General features: G+C 38.7%; 1 protein-coding gene across 1 annotated transcript in view; it reads left to right on the plus strand.

Annotated features, from left to right (window-relative positions):
* LOC110592481 (solute carrier family 5 member 4-like) overlaps positions 1–15,108 on the plus strand; it is a 27,246-nt gene extending 12,138 nt beyond the window's left edge. The window contains exons 2-7 of the mRNA XM_044921034.1: positions 3,085–3,247; positions 5,615–5,765; positions 8,325–8,493; positions 9,868–10,083; positions 12,015–12,117; positions 14,894–15,108. Of these exons, the coding sequence (XP_044776969.1) occupies positions 3,085–3,247; positions 5,615–5,765; positions 8,325–8,493; positions 9,868–10,083; positions 12,015–12,117; positions 14,894–15,108 (1,017 nt within the window). The remainder of the gene's footprint in view (positions 1–3,084; positions 3,248–5,614; positions 5,766–8,324; positions 8,494–9,867; positions 10,084–12,014; positions 12,118–14,893) is intronic.
* Positions 15,109–21,403: the final 6,295 nt, after the last annotated feature.

Genomic DNA, 21,403 nt, shown 5'->3' on the forward strand with positions numbered 1-21,403 from the left:
AGAGGGTACATACCTCAATATCAAAAAAGCCATCTATGAAAAACCTATAGCAAATATCATTCTCAATGGGGAAAAACTGAGAGCTTTCCCCCTAAGGTCAGGAACACGGCAGGGATGTCCACTATCACCACTGCTATTCAACATAGCATTAGAAGTCCTAGCCACAGCAATCAGACAACAAAAAGAAATCAAAGGCATCCAAATCGGCAAAGAAGAAGTCAAACTCTCACTCTTTGCAGATGATATGATACTTTATGTGGAAAACCCAAAAGACTCCACCTCAAAACTGCTAGAACTCATACAGGAATTCAGTAAAGTGGCAGGATATAAAATCAATGCACAGAAATGAGTGGCATTCCTATACACCAACAACAAGACAGAAGAAAGAGAAATTAAGGAGTCTATCCCATTTACCATTGCACCCAAAACCTTAAGATACCTAGGAATAAATCTAACCAAAGAGGCAAAGGATCTGTACTCAGAAAACTATAAAATACTCATGAAAGATATTGAGGATGACACAAAGAAATGGAAAAACGTTCCATGCTCATAGATTGGAAGAACAAATATTGTGAAGATGTCAATGCTACCTAGAGCAATCTACACATTCAGTGCAATCCCTTGCACTGAAAAATACCATCCACTTTTTTCAAAGAAATGGAACAAATAATCCTAAAATTTGTATGGAACTAGAAAAGACCCCGAATCGCCAAGGAGATGTTGAAAAAGAAAAACAAAGCTAGGGGCATCACGTTGCCCGATTTCAAGCTATATTACAAGGCTGTGATCACCAAGACAGCATGGTACTGGCACAAAAACAGACATACAGACCAATGGAACAGAACAGAGAACCCAGATATGGACCCTCAACTCTATGGTCAAATAATCTTTGACAAAGCAGGAAAAAACATGCAATGGAAAACGACAGTCTCTTCAATAAATGGTGCTGGGAAAATTGGACAGCCACATGCAGAAGAATGAAACTCGACCATTCTCTAACACCATACACAAAGATAAACTCAAAGTGGATGAAAGATCTCAATGTGAGACAGGAATCCATCAAAATCCTAGAGGAGAACATAGGCAGTAACCTCTTTGACATCGGCCACAGCAACTTCTTTCGACATACATCTCCAAAAGCTAGTGAAACAAAAGCGAAAATGAACTCTTGGGAGTTCATCAAGGTAAAAAGCTTCTGCACAGCAAAGGAAACAGTCAACAAAACAAAGAGGCAACCCACAGAATGGGAGAAGATATTTGCAAGTGACACTACAGATAAAGGGCTAGTATCCAAAATCTATAAAGAACTTCTCAAACTCAACACCCAAAAAACAAATAATCAAGTCAAAAAGTGGGCAGAAGAGATGAACAGACACTTCTCTGAAGAAGACATACAAATGGCTAACAGACACATGAAAAAATGTTCATCATCATTAGCCATCAGGGAAATCCAAATCAAAACCACACTGAGATACCACCTTACACCAGTTAGAATGGCCAAAATGGACAAGGAAAGAAACAACAAATGTTGGAGAGGTTGTGGAGAAAGGGGAACCCTCTTACACTGTTGGTGGGAATGCAAGTTGGTACAGCCGCTTTGGAAAACAGTGTGGAGGTTCCTCAAAAATTTAAAAATAGAGCTACCCTATGACCCAGCAACTGCACTCCTGCGTATTTACCCCAAAGACACAGATGTAGTGAAAAGAAGGGCCATATGCACCCCAATGTTCATAGCGGCAATGTCCGCAATAGCCAAACTGTGGAAAGAGCCGAGATGCCCTTTAACAGATGAATGGATAAAGAAGATGGGGTCCATATATACAATGGAATATTACTCAGCCATCAGAAAAGATGAATACCCAACTTTTACATCAACATGGATGGGACTGGAGGAAATTATGCTAAGTGAAATAAGTTAAGCAGAGAAAGTCAATTATCATATGGTTTCACTTAGTTGTGGAACATAAGGAATAACATGGAGGACATTAGGAGAAGGAAGGGAAAAATGGGCGGGGGGAATCGGAGGGAGAGATGAACCATGAGAGACTATGGACCTGAGAAACAAACAGGGTTCTAGAGGGGAGGGGGGAAGGGGGATTGGTTAGCCCGGTGATGGGTATTAAGGAGGGCACGTACTGCATGGAGCACTGGGTATTATACGAAAACAATGGATCATGGATCACTACATCAAAAACTAATGATGTATTGTATGGTGACTAACATAACATAATAAAATTTTTTAAAAAACCAATTACCATAGTTTTGCAAAAAAGACATTTCTCTGTGGAAAAAGATTAGAAAAGAATTTAAAAAAAAAAAACCTAAGGACTGCCTGGGTGGCTCAGCTGGTTAAGCATCTGCCTTCAGCTCAGGTCATGATCCCAGAGCCCCAGGATTTAGCCCCGCATCGGCTCCCTGCTCAGCGAGAGTCTGCTTCTCCCTCTGGCCCTCCCCCCTCTCATGCTCTCTCTCTTTCACTCTCTCCCTCTCAAATAAATAAATAAAATCTTAAAAAAAAAATAAAAAACTAAAAGAAACTAATGTGTTATGGGGTTAGTATTCTGGGAGATTTTTTAAAATCATTTTTTGCTATCTGTTGTCATAATATTGTTTAAGCAAAAAAAAATTGCCAAGGTATTGTAAAACTGCCACAGTGAAGAGAGACTTCATCCCACGTGAGCAATCACCCCTGATAACAATCACAAGTGACACCTCTTCTTAGATGCAAGTGGAAAACCCTGGGCTGAATGACTGGACATAGAATTAACTTCCTGAGTATTGTTGTGGCTGTTGTGGTTGTTATCTCTGGAGTTCTGTGCCTCTGGGAGGATTTATGTTCTTGCAGCTTTTGTGGAGGATGGAATCAGCTCCCTCTGTTTGCTCTAATGCTCTAGCTGGGCCACATCCCAAAGAGGAACCCTGCCCCTTAGGTCAGTGCAAGGGAAGCTACTTGGGAAGTCATATTCTGGGCAAAGAGGGACCAGATCCATGGTATGGAGTTCAAAGTTGAATCTCCTATTTCCCAGAAAATGTTTTTCCTCTCACCCATGATGTACAACTTTTCTCTATGTCCAATGGTTGTAGATCTTACCTGTTTGGGCCCCACTCACTGAACCTATTTATCTGAATCCCTCCTCAGAGAAGGTGGCCTGTGTTGTACCTTCTGAATGTGTGAAACACTGTGGCGTTGAAGTCGACTGCACTAACTATGCCTACCCAATGATGGTGCTGGAACTGATGCCTGATGGTAAGAAAATGTCCATGCTCAAATGAATAGAGAAAATGTAATGATAGTTAGATAGATGATGATAGATAGATAGATGATAGATTGATAGATGATAGATGATAGATAGATAGATAGATGATAGATGATAGATATAGACAGATGATAGATGATAGATGATAGATAGATGATAGATGAAAGATAAATAGATAGATAAATAGATGATAGATAGATGATAGATGACAGATAGATAGATATAAGTATAGATAATGTAATATTACTCAGCCTTTAAAAAGAAATGAAAACCTGTCATTTGCAACAACATAGATGGACCTAGAGGACATTATGCTAAGGGAGATAAGCCAGATACAAAAAGACACATACCACATAATGTCACTTATATGTGGAATCTAAAGAAGTGGAACTCATACAATAGAGTAGAATGGTGGTTGCCAGGGCTGAGGGGTGGGGGGAAATAGGAAGATGTTGGTCAAAGGGTACAAACTTTCAGTTATAAGATGAATAAGTTCTGGAGAACTAATGTACAGCAGAGAGATTATAGTTAACAATAATGTATGCTTAAAATTTGCTAAGAGAATAGATCTCAAGTATTCTCACCACAAAACAAGAAAACCATGTGAGGGGATGGATATGTTAATTAGCTTGATTGTGGTAATCATGTCACGTGTACAGGTATATAAACATCACATTGTACATCTTAACTATATACAATTGTTATTTATCAATCATACCTCAATAAAGCTGAAAAAAAAAAAAAGAAAAATGTTAATGCTGGGACTGCCTCAGAGACCTGGTCTATAGATGGGCCATGAGGAAGGATTATGGTATAAATCCTTAATCCTAACTTCCGTTAATTTAATTGTTTTCATCAGACATTTCTTGAGCACTTTCTGTAGGCTACCAGCCCTGTGCTGAGCCTGAGGAATACAGAGATGAATCAGATATGATTCCTATCAGAAGATCCTTACTTCTTTGGATTCAAGATTGTCATCCAAGGCAATCAGGAGCATTTAAATGATGGATTTGTGAATAAAAGTGTTGCAACTAGAGCCTTCTCATCTTTGGGTGCCTGGGTGGCCTAGTCGGTTAAGCGTCTGCCTTTGGCTCAGGTCATGATCCCGAAGTCCGAAGATCAGCAGGGAGTCTGCTCTCTCTCTCATTCACTCACTCTCTTTCTCTTTCAAATAAATAAATAATTTTTTTTTTAAAAAAAGTGTTGCATAGACATAAACTTATAAACTCAGAAAACTAGAAGTTAACTATCCTGCTTTCTTTAGACCCGTTATACCCAAATAATAGACCCCAATCAATTTAATTTACAACTACTTATTGAGAGGGGCGCCTGGGTGGCTCAGATGGTTAGGCGTCTGCCTTTGGCTCAGGTCATGATCCCGGTGTCCTGGGATCGAGCCCCACATCGGGCTCCTGGCTCAGCCAGGAGTCTGCTTCTCCCTCTCCCTCTGCCTCTCCCACTGCTCATGCTCTCTCTCTCTCTGTATCTCTGTGTCTCAAATGAATAAATAAAATCTTTAAAAAAATAATAAAAATTAAATAAAAATTAAAAAAAACAACTATTTATTGAGTGCCTACTATGTGCCAGACACTGCCCTGGTGCTTAGAAAACATCAGTGAAATAGGCACAAAATCCTCTATATCTTGGAACTCACATTCTAGTTTCATGAGATAGAAAATAAATTACACATGTGAAAAAAGTAAATTACTAGAATACTAGAAGGTGATCTATGTTGGTCAGAAACAGAGCAGAATATGGTGCTCAGCAACAACCAGGTGATTTCGCACCTTAGGTCCATCGAAGGTCAGCTAACACTTCTGTGATTTTTCTCTTTCCTGCACACATGAGCATTGTCAGGAGGAAGAGAGCATGACCCACAAATGACATCACCCATCCACCTCATTCCAACTTTGTCTTAGGAGTTTTAGGGGCATTACTAATAAGCAGAGAGAACTGGAGGATGAAGTGACCATAATATCTCAAAACTACTTGCTTTGCCCACCAAAAACTTCAACAGAACTACCTACTGTGCTTTTCCCTCTCCAGTTCCCTAAGTCTTCAGGAAACCAAGAGGTTCTCCCCCAAAGAAAGATGGCACAACACTGTTTCCTTTCTCCCAAATTTAAGTTCCTGCAAATTATCTCTAAGTTTATATTTATAACTAAAATTCTGTACTGGATTATTCTCAAATCACCAGGAAATATGCAGAAAATGCCACATGATGATATATGTTGACAGGCACATCAGTTAGTAAATGTTCCAGGTGACACTTCTGAACAACTCTCTGGTTTGGCAAGGTCCTCATAAATCATGGAGTCCAATTCCTAACTAATGTTTGCACTCTCGTCTGGCCCTAGGACTGCAAGGTCTGATGCTGTCAGTCATGTTGGCCTCTCTCATGATCTCCCTGACCTCCATTTTCAACAGTGCCAGCACCCTCTTTACCATGGACCTCTACACCAAGATTAGGAAACAGGCATCAGAGAAAGAGCTTCTTATAACAGGACGGTGAGAGCATCCTGATTTCTGTCTAAAATTTCTCTGGAAAAATGCAGAAATAAAAGTGAGCTAGAGCCTTCTCATCTTTGGGTTCAGTGAAATAAATCATAGAATTCTAGAGTGGGGAAGGGACATTAAGAGGACATTTAATCCAACTTTATCTCTTTCCAGATACAAAACTTGGGGCCATGTTTTTAAATGAAATAGTTGCTTTTTCAGACTTTCAAATGCCTCTCTGATTGTCTTTTATTTCTTCCTCTCCTCACACTCTCTTCCAACTACATCTTCATGAAACTCTAGTGTTTTTCATGGGGTATAAATTTCCCACCTACTCTGATAGGCTAATACATTGTCTCTAGAAGTTTCCATATATATCTCATGAAGCAAGTCACAAATTAAGTCATCCACACACTACTACAGGGTAGTTTATCAACTGCATTCATTAAGAAATAGGGTATGAAGAGAAACTGACCACCTATATAAAAGATAGTGGTTTGCTGAAGACAGTAACAAGTGCTTAGTAAATTAAGCACTTGCAGGGAAAATTCCAAGGGCTCACTTGGTCCAGATATTGACTCTGGAAAAATGCTATAGAAGAACAGTAAGGCATCTATGTTTCTGTGGTAGAGAAAGTGTTAAGACCTGAATTCAGTAAGCCCAAGAAGCAGAAGTCCACTAATAGGCATATGATCTTGGGTATGAATACTTCTTAATAAAGTCTCAATGATAAATTAATGAATTTTTCTTTCTCTCTCTCTCTTATTAAATGCCTAGTAGGTCCCAGAATACAAATATGAAAAAGGACATATATGTGAAAAATAATTTCCTGCTTTGTAGATTTTATGCCTTTGTTGGGAAGATAGACAATTAATAAATATATTCTACATCTAATGAGAAAAAGTGCTAGGAAGAAAATTAAAGCAGGATTAAAGATGGGGGCTACTCAAGACAGCTGTTCAGGAAGTCCTCCTCGAGGAGGTGGCATTTGAGGACAGCCCTGAGGCAAGTGTGGGAGTGAACCGGGTGTCTCTGTGGGGATGGAACAGTAAATGCTGAATTCTTACAAGAGTCATGTGTGTGGTGTATTTAAGGACAGCAGGGGTGAGGTTGGCACATGATGAGCAAGTGGAAGAGTGATAAGAACCATGGTCTAAAAGGTAGCTAGAGGTGAAATTATGTAGGGCCATGTAAGCCATACAAGACTTTGGATTTTATTCCACATATGATGGAAAACAACTGAAGATAAGAGAGCAAGGAAAGGGGCACCTGGGTGGCTCAGTTGGTTAAGCGACTGCCTTCGGCTCAGGTCATGATCCTGGAGTCCCTGGATCGAGTCCCGCATCAGGGTCCCTGCTCGGCAGGGAGTCTGCTTCGTCCTCTGACCCTATCCCCTCTCATGTGTTCTCTCTCTCTCATTCTCTCTCTCTCAAATAAATAAGTAAAATCTTAAAAAAAAAAAAAAAGAGAGCAAGGAAGGTACATGATTTGCTTCCCAATGATGATAACAAGGAGAACAAGGATAATGGGTATTATTTGTTTATTAAACTTTATTCTATAGGAATCAGGCTCAGACTTCCCATGGTTTATCACACTTAATTACTGCAAGGTTGCAGAAGTTTTATGAAGCTTCAGTGAGACACTTGTGCCTTAGTCTCCTGCCCAAATACTTGTTCCCTACTTCTCCCCCCACCTCTCTGTTTCAGGTGAGCACAGAGAAGTAATGACAGTCCAGTAAATTACGTTTATTTATACAATAAGCACAGAATATTGTGGAGTTTAGCATTAGTCATTCTCCCTGGACCCCAGGAACCTCTAAAAGGTTTTTACCAATATTTTAACCAATTCTTTCTACCTGCCAAAGTACGCAAGTAGTAAAATACACAAATTAACATTTCTGCCCAATTCACTCAGCATTCTGCAATAAAGGATATTTTAATTCTAGCCTGTGCAAACTGACTTAGTTTTCCTTAAGCTAGGAAAAAAGACCAAAATGGGAATCACTTTCTTTTTTTTTTTTTTTAAAGATTTTATTTATTTATTTGAGACAGAATGAGATAGAGAGAGCATGAGAGGGGGGAGGGTCAGAGGGAGAAGCAGGCTCCCCGCCGAGCAGGGGGCCCGATGCGGGACTCGATCCCGGGACTCCAGGATCACGACCTGAGCCGAAGGCAGTCGCTTAACCGACTGAGCCACCCAGGCGCCCCTCACTTTCTTTATCGTACAAATAATTACTTACTCATAGAAATAGTGTGGTGGCTTTTTCTAATTGATATATTACATAAATTGCATTAGAGAATTATTAACCAGTTGCTGACATTTGAACTGTTATGAATGGATGTTTAATCTCATAGTTGAAGCTATTGCTACTAATTATAGACAAGGGTTTGCTTTATTGGCATTTGCTAACCAATGATCATTAAACATGGCATGGCTTCGTGTGAGGTCAAGGAGTTTGATTTTATTTGGAAAATCATGAATGGCCACAAGAATGAATTCAAGAACAAAAGCACATTAGAAGTATCAATAATGCTTTTGTTTAATATTTAAATCATTTTGTTTTCTCCCCAGACTATTTATCATTCTATCAATTGTCATCAGCATTTTGTGGGTCCCATTAGTGCAGGTATCTCAAAATGGACAACTGTTCCATTATATAGAAACAATTTCTAGCTACCTTGGGCCTCCTATTGCAGCTGTCTTTCTGCTTGCCATCTTCTGTAAAAGAGTTAATGAACAGGTAAGTAAAAATCAGAAAACTTCTTCTCAGCTAGAGTGAGAAAGTTATTTCTTTCACTGGTAAAAAAATGCATTCTTTCCACCGTGTTTATACAACTCAAAGCCCATCTCAATTTTAATTATAGTCAGCTACAATTCCTGATTCCCACTGAAGTGTGTAAATATATAGGGCACACTTATAGTACAGGCTTTATATTTCTTACAAAATATTATATACATACATGACACAATGCTGAGGAACACAATTTTTGGAGTAAGACTGACAGGACCCAACCCTGGCTCTACCATTTTATATCATTGTGATCTTAAGCAAACCATTTGATTCTGTGTAGAATGAAGATAATCATAGTGCCTACCTTATAGGATTGCTGTGAGGATTAAAAGAGATTTTGGGGGGGGGGGCACCTGAGTGGCTCAGTCATTAAGCATCTGCCTTCGGCTCAGGTCATGATTCCAGGGTCCTGGGATCAAGCCCCGCATCAGGCTGCTTCTCCCTCTCCCACTCCCCCTGCTTGTGTTCCCTTTCTCGCTGTCTCTCTCTCTGTCAAATAAATAAATAAAATCTTTTTAAAAAAAATATTTAAAAAAATAAAAGAGATTTTTTTTAAAATGTGAAGTGCTCAGAAGAGAACCCACCGCACTAGTAACAATTCAAAATATGTTAATTTTTATTATGATATATGTAATTGATTATTATGGATCATGTACATTTAATCCCTTCATTCTTGCCAGCTGTTAGCTTTATTATAATTTTGAAATGAAGAATAGGCACAGAAAAGTTAATATTGTGTGTGCTTTTCAAATGTTAAATATTAGTAAGTAAAATAATATTAGTGAGTGAGATCTTGGGATTCAGACTCAGGTCTTCCTCCAACCAAAGCTCATACTCTTAATCTCTACGCAATACTGTTTCCCTAAACATAACAACTTGATCAGGGAAATAAAGGACACATATTTCCAACCCCACTAACTTCTCAGAGAAAATAAATGCTTTTAGTTGTAAAAAGTTTAATAGACCTATCAAAACTATCTAATATCAACCCTGCAAATTGTTTAACATGAGCCATAGTTCTGTTTATTCTATAAGTCACAATTTTTGAAATCTATATATAAAATAAAATTCAAGGTAAACTTAAGCTTGGGTCAGAGTAGACAATAGTGTCCTGGTGCAATGAAATTTCAGGATCACAGAAAGTAGCAGCCCACTAACAAACACGTGTATTTGCACCTTTTCCTTGCTCTAGTGAGTTTGTGCTCAAGGTTAGCCATTATTGATTCTTAGTGGAGAAAGCAGGTAGGATGATAGTTATGATCTATTCAAATGAGCTTCTCATCTTTTCTAAATACTCTGATTTTATTCTTATTTCTTTTGCAGGGAGCCTTCTGGGGTCTAGTCACTGGACTTGTGATTGGCCTCATTCGCATGATTGCAGAGTTTGTCTACAGAACAAGTAGTTGTTTGGCTACCAGTAACTGTCCCAAGGTCATCTGTGAAGTGCACTATCTGTACTTTGCCATCATTCTCTTTTTTCTTTCCATACTGGTCATCCTGGGAATTTCCCTGCTAACAAAACCCATTCCTGATGTACATGTGAGTAATGAGTAGTAGATACATGCACATTTTAAAATAAGAGTTCTTTGCCTTCCAGGGGATTGGGAAAAGGGCCTCAACCTCAAAAAACTTCACGATGCATTTGGGAGGTAAATCTTCATCTTTGCTATAGGATACCAGGAAAAGAGTAATTAGTGTTGCCAAAGAGATTGGAAAAGACTTCACAGCAGAGCTGTCATCTGGGCTGGTACTGTTCAGTGGCAAGCAGAATTTCATATACCACACAAACACTGACACAGAGATTTTTTTTTTTTGCCAGAATCTGTTTTTTATTTCTTTTATACAGACAACTTACATTTTTTTTATACTTATGTTAATCCCCATACATTACATCATTAGTTTTAGATGAAGTGTTCCATGATTCATTGTTTGTGCAAAACATCCAGTGCTCCATGCAGAATGTGCCCTCCTCAATACCCACCACCAGGCTAACCCATCCTCCCAACCCCCTCCCCTCTAGAACCCTCAGTTTGTTTTTCCGAGTCCATCGTCTCTCATGGTTCGTCTACCCCTCCGATTTCCCCCGCTTCATTCTTCCCCTCCCGCTACCTTCTTCTTCTTCTTTTTTTTTTCTTAACATATATTGCATTATTTGTTTCAGAGGTACAGATCTGAGATTCAACAGTCTTGCACAATTCACAGCGCTTACCAGAGCACATACCCTCCCCAGTGTCTATTACCCAGTCACCCCCTCCCTCCCACCCCACCCCCCACTCCAGCAACCCTCAGTTTGTTTCCTGCGATTAAGAATTCCTCATATCAGTGAGATCATATGATACATGTCTTTCAGAGATTTTTTTTTTAAAAAAAGGACATGGTACCAGGTGGCAGGAAAAAGAAAAATAGAACAATTTTTAACTTGGACAAGGTACTTTGCAGTCTTCCCAGGCCAAAAAAATGATCATTCTGAGATTTCTATTTCTGTTAGGTTAGGTTCACAACACTACTCATGACTTTCTCTGAAATGACTATTGATTTTTATCAGTTTATTTTGAAAATTCAAACCACACAGTATATTTATGAAACATAAACATAAATTAGATAAATGGTCTCATTGATCCTTTAGACACATTTTTTTCCTAAAAATTAATAATAAATTATAGTTATTTTATTGCCATAAAAGAGTTTAATACTTATATTTCTTTGAAAACTAATGTTTTTTAGTGTCTTTTTCATTCAACTCCCAATATTCAACATAAATATTTAGTTATGACTTCTGGTGACATGTCTTTGGTAAACTAATTTGAACCATTATGTATTTCAGGTTTCCCCATCCACAAATAATGTTTCAGCAAAGAAATCAGATATTGTATAAGAAATGCTAGGATTAAGAATCTTATGAATCGGGACGCCTGGGTGGTTCAGTCAGTTAAGTGGCTGCCTTCGGCTCAGGTCGTGATCCTGGGGTCCTGGGATCGAGCCCCACGTCGGCTCCGTGCTGGCCAGGGAGTCTGCTTCTCCCTCTGCTCCTCCCCCTGCCTATGCTCTCTCTCTCTCCAAATAAATAAATAAAATATTTTTTAAAAAGAAGATATTTTAAAAGTTACAAATGTAACCACTAGACAAACTGAAAGTAATAATGATGCAGCTATTAACATTGAATGATAAGGACAATGAGTGAAGCAGGGGTATATGTAAGTTAGATAAATCTTTGACTTTTATGAAATTATAAATCTAGAAGTAAGAGTTTTAAGCATATTACTTAAAAGTCTTTAATAACTACTGGAAGAGTTAAAAACGGAAATAATTTTAAATGGTTAGTGTGTTTTTGTGAATTAGTGCGGCAGAAGACCTTTTCTTTGTTACCTACACCATTTGATTTTTTTGCACAATACAATAAACTAATGTAGCATCGTATTATTGTAAAGATTTTCCCGTCACTAATGTGCTTGTCTACGGTCTCTTTGCAGCTATATCGCCTGTGTTGGGCTCTTCGGAACAGTACAGAGGAACGAACTGATTTAGATGCAGAAGAGAAAAGACATGAAGAAGTTGATGATGATGTTGATGAAGGTAATAACCTGGATTACATTTGTTTTTCATGTAGAAACTCTAGGTACCTGAATTGCTTATGTTTGCTTTATTTTCTAATGCCACTAAATTCGGTTTCTGAAAAGGGTGTTAGATTTATGGCAAATTGAAACTTTAAAATCTTACCTTCCCAAAAAACCAAGACAATTCATTACAAATAAAGTATCCCCATTCGTCTGCCTATCCATCAGTCTGTCTGTCCGTTCATCCATCATCCATCCATGGATCTGTGTACCTGCACTGAGGTGAAAATCAATTCCAGTCTCTCTGTTCCTAATCACATATTTAATGTTCAACAAATCAATCTGGATTGATGGTGATTAGGCATCTAGCATCTAATCCCACCTTTTTCTCCAACCTTGTTTCTCACTATTCTCTCCAATATACCCTCCATTCCAGCCTGGCAGATTCCTTCACTTTCCTCCCACATATACCAAGCTCTTTAGAATATTTTTACCTCTCCTCTCTAAGAGAAAAAAAAGTGCCTATTCTTTGAAACTAAGTTCTACTCTCATTTCCTTCAAGGAAACTTCTCCAGCATCCATCCCCATGGATCTTTGTATATCTGGTACTTTTAAAACCTTTGACAAAGTTTAGCACTTCAAGAAATGTTGTCTTGAACTATACACTAATTGTTTCATTTGGTTTGGCTTAGATTTTTCAACCTGAGGGAAGGATAAATGCCTTCTACTCCTTTTGGATTTTTATATCAGTGTTCCTGAGTAAGACTGGTTTATGTAGTTTTCCTTTTTTGTACTTTGTCTGGTTTTGGTATTAAAATCATAACATTCTCATAGAATGAACTGGAAATATTTCAATAAGATTGGAATGCTTTCTGCATCAAAATTTTGGTATTTTGCTAATAATACCATAGGCATTAGGGTCTAGTGAGAGTGTGTGTGTGTGTGTGTGAGAGAGAGAGAGAGAGAGCCTTTTAACCTGATTAAATTTGTGTTTACCCATGCCTATAGAGGTATTTAGAGGTTCCATTTCTTGGTTAATCAGTTTTGGAAAATTATGTTTTCTAGGATTGTGCCAGTTTACCTTTGAGATAGATTTTGAGAGGTTTGAGTTTTGGATCAAAGGGTTAATGCCTAAGCAATTTTGCTGTATAATGCCAAATTCCCATCCATGAGAGTTGAATCATGCTTTCCTAGCAACAATGTGTGAGAGTATCTGCTTCCACACAAACTAATATAGTATATTATGAAACTTTTTAACTTTTGTCACTGACAGATGAGTAGTGCTATCTCAGTGTCATTTTATTTCAAATTTCTCTTTTTTTGTTGTTTCAAGTTTTTATTTAAATTCCAGTTAGTTGGAGTGCCTGGGTGGTGCAGTCAGTTAAGTGTCCAACTCTTGGTTTTGACTCAGTGTGGAGAGATCGAGCCCCATGTGGGGCTGTGCTCATTGCAGCATCTGCTTAAAATTCCCTCTCCCTCTCCCTCTGTCCCTCCCACTTGTGCTCTCTCTCTCTCTAAAATAATTAAATAAAATCTTTTTTAAAAATTAATAAATTTGGGGCACCTGGGTGGCTCAGTCGTTAAGCGTCTGCCTTCGGCTCAGGTCATGATCCCAGGGTCCTGGGATGGAGCCCCACATCGGGCTCTCTGCTCGGCGGGAAGCCTGCTTCTCCCACTCCCCCACTTGTGTTCCCTCTCTTGCTGTGTCTTTCTCTGTCAAATAAATAAATAAAATCTTTTAAAAAATTTTTTTAAAAAATTAATAAATTCTAGGGCACCTGGGTGGCTCAGTCGGTTAAGCGGCTGCCTTTGGCTCAGGTCATGATCTCAGGGTCCTGGGATTGAGCCCCGCATCGGGCTCCCTGCTCAATGGGAAGCCTGCTTTTCCCTCTCCCTCTACCTGCCACTCCCCCTGCTTGTGCTCTCTCTCTCTCTGTCAAATAAATAAATAAAATCTTTCAAAAAATTAGTAAATTCTAGTTAGTCAACATACAGTGTAATATTGACTTCAGGGGTAGAATTTAGTGACTCATCACTTACATATAACACTCAGTGCTCAACGTAACAAGTGCCCTCCTTAATACCCATCACCCATTCAGCCCATCCCCCACCCACCTCCCCTCCAGCAACCTTCACTTTGTTCTCTACAGTTGAGTCTCTTATAGTTTGCCTCCTTCTCTTTTTTTTTTCCCCTTCCCCTATGTTCATTTGTTTTGTTTCTTAAATTCCACATATGAGTGAAATCATGTGGTATTTCTATTTCTCTGACTCATTTCACTTAGCATAATACACTGTACCTCCATCCAAGTCATTGCATATAGGAAAATTGCATTCTTTTTGATGGTTGAGTAATATTGCATTTTATATATATAATATATGTATATATATACATATATATGATTATATATATAATCATATCTTTATCCTTTCAAATTTCTCTTTTTTGAGTGAATTTAAGAACTGTTTATCTATGTATGTATATGTGTCTACATGGGGTTGTTGGAAGTCTTTTCTTCTCTATTTTTAAATGTCCATTGTATATTAAGGATATTAAACCCTTTGTGGTATAAGATGCAAATGTTTTTTCCCAGTTTGTCACTTGTTTTTACTTTGTTTATTGAACTTTATGCCATGCAAAAGTTTTCTATTTTTATATAATCAAAGTTATCTATATTTTTCTCGGGGATTCCTCTAACACTTAAAAATGATGGTAATCATTCTTTATAGTCATTTGTACTACATTTACAGGGGTTTTATTTCCCATATTTTGTGATCATTTGTCTTTTTTGTTTCAGATAATCCTGAGGAACCCCATGGATGCCTCAGGAAGGCTTATGACTTATTCTGTGGTTTGCAGAAGACAGGCCCCAAACTGAGCAAAGAGGAGGAAGAGGCCCAAAAAAAGAAGCTGAGAGACACATCTGAGAAGCCTTTATGGAGGACTATAGTGAATGTTAATGCCATTCTCCTCCTGGCAGTGGCCATCTTCGTCCATGGCTATTTTGCCTGAACTCTATCTGAACCACTAAATATTTATTTTTTTAAAGATTTTATCTATTTATTTGACAGATAGCACAAGAAGGCAGAGAGGCAGGCAGAGGGAGAGGGAGAGGGAGAAGCAGCTCCCTGCTGAGCAGGGAGCCCAACTTGGGGCTCGATCCTAGGACACTGGGATCATGACCCCAGCTGAAGGCAGATGCTTAACTGACTGAGCCACCCAGGCACCCCTGAACCACTAAATATTTATTAAGCAAAGGATAATTTTACTAATTTTTTTCATTTTTAGAGTTTGTTATGCTTCAAAAGGGAGATAATTTCAAAAGGGAGAAAGAAATGTGTAATTTTATCATATGAGTGACCGTAGACCTGATTTTTAGCTTTTTTTATTCCTTTGTGTCAATAAAGAAAGAGTCTAGGGCGCCTGGGTGGCTCAGTCATTAAGCGTCTGCCTTCAGCTCAGATCATGGTCCCAGGGTCCTGGGATGGAGCCCCACCTCGGGCTCTCTGCTCAGCGGGAAGCCTGCTTCTCCCTCTCCCACTCCCCCTGCTTATGTTCCCTCTCTCGCTGTGTCTCTCTCTGTCAAATAAATAAATAAAATCTTTAAAAAATAAAAATAAAAAAAAATAAAGAGTCGATAATTTAGAAAGCCCAGGGAGCTGACTCTATATGTGTGTATAAACTAGGAGCATTTGTTCTAAATTTTTTTTTCTTGTTCACCAGGTAGATTGCCCTACCTTATTCTTGCTATTTCTAGAGATTTCCACTTAGAAGAAATTCCCCTTCCAACTCTGCCTCACATAGTAACCTACTCATCTATAAAACAGTGACCTCCCAACCTCACTTTACTGACCTCAAGGAAAATAGAAATACTTCCTAATAGTTGAGGGGAGGTGAGCTAGAAATGTGTTGTATTTTTATGAACTTAATGGAAATTATTAGCTTATGTCTTAAATAAAGCCATCTCCCACTAAATGTTAGCATATTAAGCCATTGATTTCATAAACTACTTTATAAAAATAATTTACATATCATAAAATGCATCTATTTAAAGTGTACAATTCAGTGGACTCCCAGGTGGCTCAGTTGAGTGTCTGAGTGTCTGTCAGAACTCTGAGTGTCTGACTCTTGGTTTCAGCTCACGTCATGACCTCAAGGTTGTGGGGTCCAGCTCCATGCTCAGCATGGAGTCTGCTTCTCTCCCTCTCTCTCTGCCCCACCCCAACTTGCACTTTCTCTCTCTGCCTCTAAAGTAAGTAAATAAGGGGTGCCTGGGGCGCCTGGGTGGCTCAGTTGGTTAAGCGACTGCCTTCGGCTCAGGTCACGATCCTGGAGTCCCGGGATCGAGTCCCGCATCGGGCTCCCTGCTCAGCAGGGAGTCTGCTTCTCCCTCTGACCCTCCCCCCTCTCATGCTCTCTCTATCTCATTCTCTCTCTCAAATAAATAAATAAAATCTTTAAAAAAAAAATAAATAAATAAATAAATAAATAAATAAATAAATAAGGGGTGCCTGGGTGGCTCAGTCGTTAAGGTCTGCCTTCAGCTCAGGTCATGATCTCTGGGTCCTGGGATCGAGCCCCACATTGGGCTCCCTGCTCAGTGGGGAGCCTGCTTCTCCCTCTCCCACTCCCCCTGCTTGTGTTTCCTCTCTCACTGTCAAATAAATTTAAAAAATCTTAAAAAAATAAAATAAAATAAATAAAATAAAATAAGTAAATAAATCTTTAAAAATAAAATAATGTAATAAAGTGTACAATTCAGTGTATTTTAGAATATTCAGAGTTGTTCAACAATTACTACAACCTAAATTTTGATATTAACATTATTTGTTGAAATTGTTAATTGAATATACATATTTCTCTGTCTTTATTTCTGTGTTATTTTGACATTCTGAATGACAGTTATCTCTATGTAGGACTACATGTAGTTTTTTTTTTTTTTAAAGATTTATTTATTTATTTGAGAGAGCGAGAATGAGAGAGAGAGAGTACATGAGAGGGGGGAGGGTTAGAGGGAGAAGCAGGCTCCTCGCCGAGCAGGGAGCCCGATGCGGGACTCGATCCAGGGACTCCAGGATCATGACCTGAGCCGAAGGCAGTCGCTTAACCAACTGAGCCACCCAGGCGCCCCGGACTACATGTAGTTTTAAAACATACCTTCTTAGAAGTAAATCAGCACATTAAGATGTTTTTAATAAATTACATAAGAAACACATCATATTGTTACATAATTCAAACAATGCTTTGTTCTATAGAATTAAATAAAATACTCTCCACTGACAAGCTATCTGTCCCATCTACTCCCATTAATTTTACAAAGAATAACTGTTAACAGTTTAAAGCATATGTTAAAGTAATTTTTCTATTAATTTGTACACATATTTTTACACAATGCATCTTACTCTATATACTGTTCTATGACTGGCTTTGTCATATAAAATTTATCCTGGAATCTTTGCCTATTAGTGCATATAGGCACCCCTCCTTCTTTTTTTTTTTTTTTAAGATTTATTTTTATTTATTTGACAGAGAGAGAGAGATAGCGAGAGAGGGAACACAAGCAGGGGGAGTGGGAGAGAGAGAAGCAGGCTTCCCACGGAGCAGGGAGCCCGATGCGGGGCTCCATCCCAGGACCCTGGGATCATGACCTGAGCAGAAGGCAGACGCTTAACCGACTGAGCCACCCAGGCGCCCCTCCCCTCCTTCTTTTTAATAATTGCACATTATTCCGAAAAATCAGGTGCCAAAAATTTGAACATTTTTCTACTGAAAAACATTCATGTTGATTTTAATTATTTGCTATTATCAATGATACTTGACCACGTGTGCCTGGATATTCATCTTTTGGTACATTAACCACGTCTTTTTTTCTTAAGATTTTATTTTTATTTTTTGAAAGAGAGAGAGACAGTGAGAGAGGGAACACAAGCAGGAGGAATCGGAGAGGGAGAAGCAGGCTTCCTGACGACCAGGGAGCCCGATGCCGGGCTTGATCCCAGGACCCTGAGATCATGACCCGAGCCGAAGGCAGATGCTTAATGACTGAGTGACCCAGGCACCCCCCATTAACCACTTTTGTCTTCTTTAATGATTGATTCTTAGGAATGGAATACTGGGGCAAGTGGTATAAACATTTAATATTTTGTTCCAAAAAGGATTCACCAATTTATACTCTCACCATCCGAGTATGAAAGTTCCTATTTATTCACATCTGTAATTGTAGAGTATATTATCAATCTTTTTTTAAAGATTTTTAAATTTATTTATTTGACAGAGAGATAGAGAGAACAAACAGGCAAAGCAGCAGGCAGAGGGAGAGGGAGAAGCAGGGTCTCCGCTGAGCAGGGAGCCCAATGTGGGGCTCAATCCCAGGACCCTGGGATCATGACCCAAGCCGAAGACAGCTGCTTAACCGACTAAGCGACCCAGGTGCCCCTATATTATCAATCTTAACTCATTTTTATCAATTTGATGGTTGAAAAATAATTTAATTTTTTAAATTTGTGTTTCTCCACTTAGTGAGATTGTATTTACATATATTTGTTAGCTATTTGTAAGTTTTTCTTCTGTGAATTTCTTGATATATTTTATAAATTTTTCATTCATTTATAGATATTCTTTAGTCTATATATTTATTATTTGCATATGAATTGCAAATATTTTTTCTTGAGGTCTGTGATTTGCCTTTTATTTATTTTTTTATTATGTTCAATTAGCCAACATATAGTACATCATTAGTTTTTGATGTAGTGTTCAACGATTCATTAGTTGCATATAACACCCAGTGCTCATCACAACACGTGCCCTCCTTAATACCCATCACCCAGTTACCCCACCCCCCACCCCCTTCCCTTCTATAACCCTCAGTTTGGTTCCCAGAGTCCAGAGTCTCTCATGGTATGTCTCCCTTTCTGATTTCTTCCCATTCAGTTTTCCCTCCCTTCCCCTGTGGTCCTCCACTCTATTCCTTATGTTCCACATATGAGTGAAACCATATGATAATTGTCTTTCTCTGCTTAACTTATTTCACTTAGCATAATCTCCTCCAGTTCCATCCATGTCAGTGCAAATGGTGGATATTCATCCTTTCTGATGGCTGAGTAATATTCCATTGTATATATGGACCCCATCTTCTTTATCCATTCATCTGTTGAAGGGCATTTCAGTTCCTTCCACCATTTGGCTGCTGTGGACATTGCTGCTATGAACATTGGGGTGCATGTACCCCTTCTTTTCACCACATCTGTATCTTTGAGGTAAATACCTAGTTGTGCAATTGCAGGGTCATGGAGTAGTTCTATTTTTAATGTCTTGAGGAACCTCCATACTGTTTTCCAGAGTGGCTGTACCAGCTTGCATTCCCACCAACAGTGCAAGAGGGTTCCCCTTTCTCCACAACCTCTCCAACTTTTGTTGTTGCTTGCCTTGTCAATTTTTACCATTCTAACTGGTGTAAGGTGATATCTCAATGTGGTTTTGATTTGAATTTCCCTGATGGCTAATGATGATGAAAATTTTTTCATGGGTCTGTTAGCCATTTGTATGTCTTCTTCAGAGAAGTGTCTGTTCATGTCTTCTGCCCATTTTTTGACTTGATTATTTGTTTTTTGGGTGTTGAGTTTGAGAAGTTCTTTATAGATCTTGGATACCAGCCCTTTATCTGTAATGTCATTTGCAAATATCTTCTCCCAATCAGTGGGTTGCCTCTTTGTTTTGTTGACTATTTCCTTTGCTGTGCAAAAGCTTTCTATCTTGCTGAGGTCCCAAAAGTTTATTTTCACTTTTGTTTCCGGTGCCTTTGGAGATGTGTCTTGAAAGAAGTTGCTGTGGCCGATGTCGAAGAGGTTACTGCCTGTTTTCCTCTAGGATGTTGATGGATTCCTGTCTCACACTGAGGTCTTTCATCCATTTTGAGTTTATTTTTGTGTATGGTGTTAGATATTGGTCGAGTTTCATTCTTCTGCATGTGGCTGTCCAATTTTCCCAGCACCATTTATTGAAGAGACTGTCTTTTTTCCATTGCATGTTTTTTCCTGCTTTGTCAAAGATTATTTGACCATAGAGTTGAGGGTCCATATCTGGGTTCTCTATTCTGTTCCATTGGTCTGTATGTCTGTTTTTGTGCCAGTACCATGCTGTCTTGGTGATCACAGCCTTGTAATATAGCTTGAAATCGGGCAACGTGATGCCCCCAGCTTGGTTTTTCTTTTTCAACATTTCCTTGGTGATTCAGGGTCTTTTCTGGTTCCATACAAATTTTAGGATTATTTGTCCCAGCTCTGTGAAAAATGCCAATGGTATTTTAATAGGGAAGGTGTTGAAAGTGTAGATTGCTCTGGGAAGCATAGACATTTTCACAATGTTTATTCTTCCAATCCATGAGCATGGAATGTTTTTCTATCTCTTTGTGTCTTCCTCAATTTCTTTCATAAGTGTTCTGTAGTTTCTAGAGTATAGATCCTTTACCTCTTTGGTTAGATTTATTCCTAGGAATTTTACGGGTTTTGGTGATATTGTAAATGGAATTGATTCCACACATTGTTAGTGTACAGAAATGCAACTGATTTCTGTGCATTGATTTTGTATCCTGCCACGTTGCTGAATTTTTGTAGGAGTTCTAGTAATTGGGGGTGGAGTCTTTTGGGTTTTCCACATGAAGTATCATGTCATCTGTGAAGAGAGAGAGTTTGACTTCTTCTTTGCCAATTTGAATGTCTTTTACTTTTTTGTTGTCTGATTGCTGAGGTTAGGACCTCTAGTGCTATGTTGAATAATAATGGTAAGAGTGGGCATCCCTGTCGCATTCCTGACCTTAAGGGAAAAGCTCTCAGCTTTTCCCCATTGGGAATGATATTCATTGTGGGTTTTTCATAGATGGTTTTTATGATATTGAGGAATATTCCCTCTATCCCTACACTCTGAAGAGTCTTAATCAGGAAAGGATGCTATATTTTGCCAAATGCTTTTTCTGCATCAATTGAGAGGATCATATGGTTCTTGTCTTTTCTTTTATTAATGTGCTTTATCACGTTGATTGATTTGCAAATGTTGAACCACCTTTGCATCCCAGGAATAATTCCCGCTTGGTCATGATGTACAACAGTACAATCCTTAATGTACTGTTGGATCCTATTGGATACAATCTTGTTGAGTATTTTGTCATCCATGTTCATCAGGGATATTGGTCTGTATTTCTCCTTTTCGCTGACATCTTTGCCTGGTTTGGGGATCAGGATAATGCTGGCCTCATAGAATGAGTTTGGAGAGCCAGAGTCAAGACCAGAGACCAAACTCGGGATCTGACAAG

Source organism: Neomonachus schauinslandi, chromosome 14 (genome assembly GCF_002201575.2).
Source record: "Neomonachus schauinslandi chromosome 14, ASM220157v2, whole genome shotgun sequence".
Lineage (NCBI taxonomy): Eukaryota > Metazoa > Chordata > Mammalia > Carnivora > Phocidae > Neomonachus > Neomonachus schauinslandi.